Source organism: Apis dorsata, unplaced genomic scaffold (assembly GCF_000469605.1).
Source record: "Apis dorsata unplaced genomic scaffold, Apis dorsata 1.3 scaffold_303, whole genome shotgun sequence".
Classification (NCBI taxonomy): domain Eukaryota; kingdom Metazoa; phylum Arthropoda; class Insecta; order Hymenoptera; family Apidae; genus Apis; species Apis dorsata.
Genome location: NW_006263576.1, coordinates 479,536 through 491,679, shown reverse-complemented (window position 1 = coordinate 491,679; position 12,144 = coordinate 479,536). Strand labels below are relative to the sequence as shown.

Sequence of the window (12,144 nt, the reverse complement as noted above, 5' to 3'; positions counted from 1 at the left end):
TATAATAATAAATATATATAATATATATATATAAAATAAAATAATACTTATCCAAATGTATTTAAAAAATTATTCAAATAGTCATAATTCATAATTGGATAGTTAAAGTCAAACATATATTTACTCATTCTTCGGGTAATTAATGTTAGCAGAATTGTAAATGTTCATATAATTGGAGTGACGCTCAGTATAGCCAAGAGTTCAACAGAAGTTAATAAATAGAGCATTAAATAAGATTCGTAAATGAAATTCTACTGTATTTAACTTAATGATAAAATATCAAGATTTCCTTTTTCATCAGAAAATATGGAGAAAAATTTTGCAATTATTGATTATTTAAAATTTTATTAAAATTTTTTTATTTTTAAATCATTCTTTGATTATTTCTATATTTCTGCTTTTGAAATTTGTCCATTAAAATTATAACAATTGCATATATATTTATAATATCAGAATCAATTTTTATTGTATAATAATTACAAATTTATATAATTAATAGGAAAAATATATATCCTTTTTGAACATATATTTCTTTTAGATATAATATAAATCTTGATAAATATATTTCTATGATTGATAAAAATGAAAATAGAAATTGCGAGATGAAATATACTATTAAATTGATCATGCTTATTGCGTCTATTCGCTCTTCTTTTATAAATATACCCACTTTCCTTATTTGGCATTCGTATAGACAAGAATTCATTAGTAAATTAAAAAAAGGGAAGAGTGAACTTTAATTTAAATTGCACTCACCTCTTCGTGTTCTTTATGAAATCGTTCCTTCTTTCTCAGTGCCTCTTGAACTTTCAGCTGAAAAATATAAACTGGTAAAAAATCTCTCTCTACATTGATTAAAAATTGAAAAATTTTGTCGATAAATATAAATAAATCAATTTCAATTACGATAATACAACAAACAAATTGATTAATAAATTGATTTTTATCAATTCCTTTCCTTCTATTCCTTCGACAAAGAAAATTATAAAATGTTTATAATAAAAATATAATTGAATGATTACATATTAAATTAAGAAAATAAAAATTATATGTTTATTTTTTAATAGCAAAAAAATTTAATTCTGTCAAATGAATTTTTTTATTTATTTTTTTGCATTACATTACAGTATTAATTATTGTATAATGATTTTTCCTTAGTATTTTAAAATGAAATGATCATTTTTTTAATTTATTTTCAAAAGACTTTTATCGATAATTATGTCACATTTGTTTATTTTTTAGAAACAAAAAGTGAATCACTATAAATTATATGAATAATGAAAATGATAATTTATAATATAATAGCTTGATGATAATGAAATATTTATGAAATTGAACAATTTAAATATTATTATATTTGTAAATTATCATTTAATATTTATTATATATGAAAATCATACCCTATGTATGGTCTCTTCGAAGCTGTTTGGCTGACCTCCATTCATTTGCAAATATCTTAATCGATCATAATCTCTTGGATCAACCATAGAACGTAAAATAGTATGTCCCATATCTGGTCCCATGCCTAATCCACTTTGCAGTACACTGTCTGGTGTATCTACCTATCATTAACAAATACGAAAATATGAAATTATTGAATGTTCTGCCATAAAATAATAAAATGTTATGCCATTTTATTTTTTATTTGAATAAGAATGGCAAGATTATGTTAATGGTAATAAATAATGGTGATAAATAATTCAATGTCAATTTTTAATTTCAAAAGCAATTAATGATTACCTTAAGAATATATATTTCATTTAAAAATAGAATGTCTCACGAAAAATAATCTAAATAATCAATTTTGGTTAATTATTATTAAATATTATTAGATCCATCTTTATTAGATTTATTTTCTTTATTAGATTCAAAATTATCCATCTGTTTCTTTTATTCTTAAATATTTTTATATCATTAATTATGATACTCTGATAAATTTTAATAACAGTAATGAAAATAATATAGTTTTTATTAAATTATTTGAAGAACGTATAATTGAAAATCGTGATCAAAGAAATGAGAAAATAAATATCGTTTCATTCTTCAGTATCATTAGTCGAATAATTAAAACAGAGATTACAGTATTTTAACAGCAATAATTTCAATAAAACATTCCAAGCATTTGCAAAGAGCAAATTCTTTTTATTCCATCTCTCTAGAAAATATATTTCTTTCCTGAAACTATAGATACATTATACATATAGATACATTAAATAAAAATGATTTAAAAAGTAAAATAGAAAAAAAATTATGCAATATAATATTCTAAATATATAATATAATTATTAATGACGAAAATTATAGATGTATGTAAACAAATAACTATAATTGTTTTATCTTAACTAAAATATTTGATCTAAAACAATATATTCACTTTCTGTCAGTTCGAGACTTTCATTCTTTCTTCTATTTGATGCATTAAGGTAAAAATCAACATGGCATTGATAAACAGAAAATGTAAATGATGTAAATTCTCAACTTTAGAATTATTCAATCTTAGAGAATGGTATATTGCTCGGTCTACTGCTGTATTTGCGAAATTCAGGCCTGTGAACACAAACAAACGGTTTTAATCCGTTTAACATAAATGCAACGCGGTTTAATTAAATTTCATCCAGAGAATAATAATCTTCACATTCATGTTTTTCTTTACATTCATGTCTGACGAATTTTTATTTTCTATTATGCAATTGCGATTTTGCTTTTATAATCAATCTAATTACATGGTTATTTCAATTATTTTTATTAATTACAATTATTAGCAAATATTATTTAAACAACTATTACTTAATATATTTTTTTATTCGAATAGAATACATATATAAATTGAGAAAAAATTATGAGTTTAAATCGTCCTTTTTAATCTAATTTTTGTTTTCATATATTAAATAATATTTGTGTTTCTTAAAATCTAAAAAAATAAAAAATTAGAATTCCATTAATTCAGAAAATATTTTCGTTAAAAATAAATGAAAATATTAATATCTATTATTAATATCTATTACACTAATTTCTAATTAATTCTAAATATAATATCGAATATAAAAAAAAAAAGTTAATACTAAATGTTTAATTAATATACTCTAATGTTATTATTGACAAAATTTTAGTTCAGATAAGAAATTATATAACAATAACAAAAAACAATATTATTCTCTTCACATATTAATCAACAAATTTTTGAATATCTTTACGATCGTGGATCTAACTAATATTTTATTTTATTAAATATTTATTTTTATTTTTTATATTTTCTTATATTTATGAAAATATAATATTCATATTTATATTGATATTTAATATTATTTGATATTCAATATTAATTTGTTCATATTTACATTATATAATATATTATTGTCTAATATTGTTTAATATAACATATTCTAATATATTACTTAATGATATAAACTTCAAATAATAAGAAATCAAAAATTTTACTCAAATACTAATTACGTTTAAAAATATATTTCAATATTAATTTATAAAATCATAAAAATATATTGTATAATATTTCAATTTTTATATAAGCAAATACATATTATAAGATATAGAGATATTGAGTTTCTGAATTTAATTATTTCAATTATTTTATATAAAATTATTTTATATAAATTATTTTAATATCAATCTTTTTATATAAACAATAAACCAACTTTTAATTTATTATAAATTTTTCAATTACTAAAAATATTAACTTACATCTTAATTGCATATAGATATACTTAATTATTATATAATTTAGATATATTTTAGTTACAAGTATATATACATTAAGTAGATTAGTTAAATTATTAATTTAGCTATCTTAAATTAATATCATATCATCATAATTGATGATGATATAAAAATCATCATCAATTAATATACGTTAATATTGCTATACGTAAATTTTTATTTTGTCAAAATCTTTTTGTTAATCATCTTACAATTTATGATCTTGTTTCTATGCCTCTGTCCACGGTTAAAAAAAAAAAAAAGGTTAGCGGTTTACTGCTGTTTCATCATGCGGTTTAAATCCATCAACAGGGTTATGCCGTTATAAATCCGTCATAGACATGCACCACTAACGCGCAGTTAATTCTACGAACTTGAACCGCAACGGATGAAAACCAAACGAGAAATTTCCGTGTATAAGTCCGGGAGGACTTATCTTACCAAGTACTGGAAAATCTGCTTAACTTTTAGAATTTACTGCATATACATATATGTATTAAGTAGAATATGTTCAACGTGCTTTAGATCTTGTAATCCAACAAACACTGTGTCATGAGTCTTATAAGAGTTTATAAGAAAAATATTTTACAATTTCAATTATAAAATCCATTATAATTTTATAGTTTGATTAATTTTATGACATAATTCTTATTTAATATATTTGATTATATATAATGATACATCGTGGAATATAGATTTATTATATAAAATGTAAAAATATTGTAAAGAATTATAATTGTTAATGTATATTTTTTTTAGAAAAATGTAAAAATGTAAAAATAATAAGGATCATTTTATTATAATTGAAAAAATCAATTGAAAATAACAATGTATCGTTAAATTTTAGAAACTATAAACTTTGAATATTTTATATGTTAATATAATCGTTGAAAAGAAAGAAATTTAAAAAAAAATTGAAAAAATAAATTGTATTATAAATATAAAATATAATCTATGAAAGAAGAAGAAGTATTATATTTCGAAAAAGTGTATACTTAATTTTAAATGTGTGTTCTTCAATATTGGAAGCTGATACCGCAAAAATTCTAGTCATGATTCTGGGATAAAAGTGCTTTTCAATAAGGAATCCTTTAAGTTCCTTCATGAGTATTGATCTTTGCAGAAAGTGATAGTTCTAATAAAGAGAATTTTTATATTAAAATTTATTAATATGAGATACTAAATTATATCAAAGTTTAATTTTCTGATTAATTTTTTAATACACATTTATTTTTAATATAATTTTTTAATTAATTTTTTTTTTCTAAAGAAATTTGTCTATTATATATATAAAATGTTTCACATAAATTTAGCAATATCTCAAGTTTATGTATATATAAATTCAAATAATATAAAAAAAAAAATTAAAATAGATTCTAAATTAATTAATCTAAGCTATTAATATATATATATATATATATATTATAAATATTATAATTCTTTCTTTGAAACTGAAAAATTAACATTTTAGAAGTTCTTTTTAAATTTAAAAAAAAAGAGGTGAATTTAAAAATTAAGATACTAAATCATGCATATATTTGTCAAAAAAAAATTTTTTCTATCTTTTATTGCTTAAGAGATATATGAATCCAATTGTATGAAATATTTTGTATAATATTTAAAATTAAATAAAATAAATAATTTAATAAATAATAAAATTATTGAATAAAAAATAAGAATGTAAAAAATAATTTTATTAAATGATAATATTTCAATCGAATAAAGAAATAACATAATTCGTAACACAGTTGTTGCAAAATAATAATACGAAACTATTCTATACAAAATCGTTAGTACATGAAAATTTTCTTAAGGGAACACGTTATTCGAGGCACGCGATTTCCAGTTCAAAATTACAAAAGCAGCGACCGCATGAAATGCACGTTCTTCGATATCCTAGGCAGGTATTGCAAGAACATTCCAGTCACGAGTCTCGACATGTCACTCAGGTAGAAGCGTTTGCAGTGAAGAAATCTGTAGCTTCCTTAAATCTGATGATGGTATTGCGACAATGTGTGTGTAAATTGTAGTCGAAATGAATGGATGAATATAAAATTTTCTTAAACTATTCATTTAATGTGAATATTCAAAGTTAACATCTTTCTTAAATATTAAAAGTTAATAACAATAATTACTTTTCAATACTTTATTATATGTAATTTAAGTTTAATAATCTAATCTAATAAAAATTAAAATTATAATAAATCAAAGAAGAAATTGGTGTATATATTGATACATATATATTTAATATAGTGACATATACATTAAATTTTTTTTAATTCATAATTTCAAAAAAAATAAAAAATTTTATTTTTTAGTATTATCTGATTCATCTGATATTTAAGAATATATTTAAATACATATAACTAATGAATAAAGAATAATTACCAAGTTTTAATAAATTCATCCTTTAAGAGATTAATGAAAGGTAATAATTTAAAAAAAGAATTGATTAAAATATTTTTAATTATCATATCAATATCAATTCTCACGTTATATTTTTGTTTTTACTTTAAAGAGATTTAAAAAAGATTTATAATGAAACTTGATAGCGATAATGATTGAATATAACTAAATAAAAATCTATAGAAAATTTCTTCATATAATTTTTATATGAAAAAATATTTATATTAGTTTTCTTTAATATGTTAAATTGATAGTAATAAATTCACAGGAATAATGTAAATTTTTCAACACAAGAAATCAATTCTATTTCAGTTATATTCTAGAGAAAACTGGAAACAGTTCAATAACCCGAAAACTACGCGACTGACTTTAATCTTTCTAACTTCAAATTTTATAGTTCCTGAGGGTCTTTACATAGGTGTCAGCATTGATTCATATTCATATCCCGTAAGAGTTGAAACGAGGGTTGAATTGTAAATTTCAAATGGAAATTTATATAAATTTGTTTATAAATACAATAAATTTCGACCATTCTTATTCTTCGATATTTAAATTTTAAGGATCTATAATTTTTTTAAGAAACATTGTTTTATATACATTGTTTTATATAAATGTATAAAATAATAATAAATTAAATAGTTAAATTAAATTTTTTAAATCCATTAAATAAATATATAATAAAATATTTGTATTATACTATCGTTCAAAAAACAATTTTCAAAATTATAAAAATATTTATAAAATGTTAGCTGATGAAATGAAATAATAACAAAAATTAATAATAGCCAAAATTGCAAGACTAATAAAAAGTTATGCAAGCACACAGTGCATATAAATCTAAAAAAAAAATTTAATTATCTTTTATTATCATTGATAAGATATCAAATATATTATTAATAAAATACAAAGTACATATTAGAATTCATTAATAATTTTTCTTAAGCATCTGTTACAATCAAGAAGATATATACATATATTATACTTTCTTAGAAGACTCTTATAATTAAAGTGTATGTGCACATGTATATTATACACTTATAGGTGAAAATGTGCGACGTAAGATGAACGAGTTACGAAGAAGCTGGTATGTGATGTCAAACACATGACAGTGGTTTCTGTTTACCAAAAGGATGGGAGTAATCTCTGCGAACGTCACCAAAACTACGTAGACGTCAAGGACTATGTGTGTACATCGTAACTACCTAATAAAACTCGAATCTACGACGTGGCGTCGCGACGGCTCGTGTTAATGTCTCGCGAGACAGGCGATGAGTTAGGCCATGTGACGCTGACACGTTGTGGTGAAAATTGTGTGCACGTGATAACACGTAACTCGATATGATAAAATGTATGCTATATTGGAAAGAAATCTTTGAATGTTGAATGATAATATTGTATTATCGTTTGTATAAAAATATAAATGGTGTTTTATTCTAAGGGAGTAGATTTTAATTAGTTAAATAAATTAAATTTAGACAGAAATATAAATATAATTATGATAAACAGATTATTGTTATTCATTTAATGATACAGTAATAAAATAAAGTATAATAAGATTAGAGGACAAAGTAAGAAATACTTAAAATTTTATGCAAGTATAAATATTTTATTTTAATATAAATTCTTTTATCATTATTATTAATTAATGGAACTATTTTTATGAAACACATAATATATTAAAATTTAAAATTTATTTTACGAAAAACAAATATATTTATCATTCAATAAAAAATATTATATTATTTATATAAAATCAATTATAAAAAATTAATAATATTAATTATTAACCCTATATGACGAATATTTATTTCATTTTTGCGGCACAATTTAGGTGAACAATTTTTAAAATAGAACAGAATCACAACTTTTTATCTTCTGTATGGAACAATCTTCGTAAAATACTTTTCACAAAGTTCGTCTCAGAAACAATCGACCTAACTTGGTATTTATTATTCATCTTCCATCGTCATCTTCGTCCAAATATCGTTAAATATTTTACACAATATAAGTCCATCGAGACCTATTCTGTTTGCACGTTCTTGTCGAGATAAGCATGAAATATTTCTATTCAGTTTCGAAGAAATAGATAAACTTTTCCGCTGTCTCCGCAATATTACTTTGCCTATAAGACCTGTGAAACCTGGACACCGCAGACAAGCATGCAAGTATCTTTCATACGATAGAGAATCGTTCGGGATGCATTGATGCAAATGAAACAGAGAGGAGTGGCCACGAAAAGAGCTATGGTTCTCGTCAAAATGTTTTACGCGATATGGAAGATATATGTCATGGATGTGCAATCATATTTCATGCAAATTTACCAATCCGTCCTGCGACAAGTAGCTCACAATTCTGATTTTGGTGCATTTTATCACGAAAATTGAACAGATGATATACATATTCCATCCGCCTCGTCCTTTCGTTCGTCCTTCGATCTACTAATCTATTTAAATTATTATTCTATATATAGTTGCATATTAATTTAATTTCGAATATTTCTGGGTTATTTTTTTTTTGAAAAGATAAGATATAAAAAATGTTTTATATTTGTGGTTGAAAATCAATCAAAATCAATTAAAAAATATTATGATTCTTAAATGTTTTTTAAATTATTTCTTTGTAGATTGTAATATAATGAGAAATGTTTTGTATTTGTCATTAAATGTTATCATAATCAATTGAAAAATATTACGTATATGATATATTAATTTTGTAATTTTATTTCGAATGTGAATTGATAAGCTGACAAGAACAAATAAATTTTACCATAAATTTTTACAAAATATCTTAAAGTTTCAAATAGGATAGTTTTCTATAAAATATATTTTGTAATAATTTTTTCTAATGAAACTTTATGAATATTTAATTAAATTTAATCATTTGAAATATTAAATTTAAAATAATTTTAAAAATATTAATGATCTTTTAATTTATTTATATAAATTTTTAAAGCTTAGAATATTAAAAAAAAGTTATATATAATAGTCATTAAAATTTATTGACTATAAAAGACTAAAAATCTATTGTAAAGAATTCCAAAAATCTGTATTTTGAATTTTTCTTATATTATTAAAGAATTAAAAATATACTCATTTAGAATTAAAATAAATAATAATATGTTCTAAATTTTGTATTACGATCTTTATTTTAATATTTAAACAAAAAATAGATGAATCCAGATTTCAGAAAGCCAAAAAAAAAAAAAATATTTCATTAATTTCATTAATCGATATCGTTCAAATAATCGAGAAGTACCACTTATAAATGTTTATCGAAATTTTACAAGATTATATTTTACACGAATAATTAGATAGAATTATTAAATATTAATATTTAAAACAAATATATTTCATTTTTATATCGATTCGTATCGTGATATAAAATAGATATCACTTCTGATTACAGATTGTAGAAATTTCATTGTAGAATTATACATCTCAGATTGTTAGAAGCCCTACAACTCGTTTCAGGGTTATTTCTATGCTAGGAAAACAGCTCTTTTGGAATAATATACGCTTAATTAGTTGTAACCGATTTAATTAAAGTTGAACCATTTAAACGGGATGCTTCCCCCTATGAAACTTCAGATAAGGGAGAACATAGTTAGTAAAGTAGTTAGATGACGAAGCATATTATCGTTTACGTTTTTTATAACTATAACTATTTGCATAATGTGGTAAACATTGGAGAAACTTTAATTCCCAAGTTAAAAGCACATTTTTGCATAACGGTAATTAGAAATTCATAGTTCTATGACAATTCGTAAATTATCTTATATATGAATGTATATATTTTGTTCAAATCGAAGAATTATTTCAATTCTTTAAAGTTTTTTTAGGAAGCAGAGTTTTTTTTGCGATATTTTTTAAAGAAAAAGTAGTGTAATAAAACCTGATATATTTCACCGGAAAGAAATATATTTATTATTTAATAATTAATCAATGTGTTATATAATATATACACAATATTTTTATTAGATGGTAATTTTTTATTTTTAAAGTTGATAAAGCTTTTTTTTGGATTAGATTTTGTTCTAAAGAATACATTATATATCAGATTGAAATTCGATAGCATGATGGAAGCCATTTTAGTTTTATTTTCTATATATTTATTTAGTGTTCGTATTAAAATATACATTATTCATTTTGAGCGAATTTATTCCATCTATTTTTTATCTATCTTCAACAATTTTAACTTGAAACATGAAAGGATTAATATTCATATAAATAGTTTATTTTCTGAATAATTTTATTTTTTTTCTTTTATTTTGATTAATAGTAAACATAATCGATAAATAATGAAAAATAATATTTGAAATAATCAATATCTATTTAACACATAAAATAAATATCACTTCATACAATTGTTTTTAATACATATTAAAAAATTATTACTCTAATTACAAATTCATAGAATATATTCTATTTTAAACAAATATTTTTCATCGATATATTTATCATTATGACCATGAAACAAATGCCCAAATATTATTTTATCTTAACAAAATTATTTCGACAATTAAATTTCCAATATTTTCTGTTCGAAATGTATCTACCACTATCGAAGGTAGTAGATTACAGGTTCGATAACTTTCAATTTATTTGTACATTCTCGAAATCGGTTGTTGTCATGTTGTTCCTGAACGATTTCGAGGAAAAAAAGAAAAAAAGAAAAAAAAATTACAAAAATAAAACGTTCCAAAAATATTTTTTCTCGATAGTTTTAGATTACACAAATTTACACACATGCACCGATGGCAGTTTACACAGACCAATTCTAGATCTAGTATTGTCCATGTGCTCGTGATCGACGCGTAACATTTAAATTGCATGTAATTCAGTAATAAATTAACGCGTTGAATCTCGACCGTATAATTTACGTGCAGCGGTTCATTTTCGTTTTGCGCTTTTATCGGCAATCAGCGAATTTAAACGAAAGGCACGGAAATGCGCAATCAACGAATTATTCATCCAAATGTATTGTTTTTCTTTTCTCTTCTTTTTTCCTTTTTTTCTCCCTCCCCTTCTTCTTTTTTTTTTTATTACGTTTAATATCGATTTATTCCAACAATTTATATAACATTAATTATATAACAATGTATAATAAAATTTCGTATTAATCGTTGACAACTTTAATAAATAAATACCATTTCCAATTTTATTCGCTCGAAATAAATTCATCTCTCGAGCAGTATCTGATAATTTCGGCTACTTTCGTTTAAAAGAGATATTTTACCACTTATCTGACAATGAGTCACCACCAGATTTATAGGCGGGCAATTCCTATAACTAGGACATTTTTGATGATAATAATGATGATAATTTTCTTGTTACGTTCTCTTGATGGTTCGTGTAATTAACGTCAAAGCATTGTCGAATAAATTAAATTATAAAGAGTTATGATTATCATATAATGGGCTGAAAATTATAGTCATGTAAATCACTGTTATTATTTACGATAACATCCGATACAATAAAATTCTTATCAAAATTCTTATTACAAAGTTTGTTAATAATTTGCTGCTATTATAGCATGATATGTTCATTCATTTTTTTTTCAATAAAAAAAAAAAAAATAAGAAAATAAAGTTGAAATGATAAATATTCATAGTATTTTAAAATGAAATTATTCCAAGGTAAAAATTAAATTTTTGGGCGAAATATACGTTTTCAAGTATGATTAAGTTATTAGTAAAAATTCAACGTTATATATATTATATACGACTTATGAATATTGTAGTTTCTAATAATTATTAATAAAACAAATTTTAACGAACAATATCATCTTATCAATTTCAAAATTGCACACAAATTTCGCATACACCAATCTAATAATAATATCTCTTCAATATTATAAAAGAACACATCCACGAATCACGTAAAATTAAAATTTCCCAAATTACAGAATCATTATAATAAAACTACTATATCCACTGTATAAAACAAAACATTTAAAGAAAGATGATCAGTACTAAACTTTGCACATAAGATATAAATTAAAAATCGTATTAAAGTTGGGAAGAGC

The 12,144-nt window shown here is 22.0% G+C and overlaps 1 protein-coding gene across 3 annotated transcripts in view; it reads right to left on the bottom strand.

Moving 5' to 3' along the window:
* LOC102674833 (SAM and SH3 domain-containing protein 1-like) overlaps positions 1–12,144 on the bottom strand; it is a 487,706-nt gene that overhangs the window by 21,904 nt on the left and 453,658 nt on the right. For all 3 annotated transcript variants that reach the window (XM_006617353.2, XM_006617352.2, XM_006617354.2), the window contains exons 6-7: positions 1,401–1,562; positions 757–813 (exon numbers count right to left, since the gene is read on the bottom strand). In XM_006617353.2, the coding sequence (XP_006617416.1) occupies positions 757–813; positions 1,401–1,562 (219 nt within the window). The remainder of the gene's footprint in view (positions 1–756; positions 814–1,400; positions 1,563–12,144) is intronic.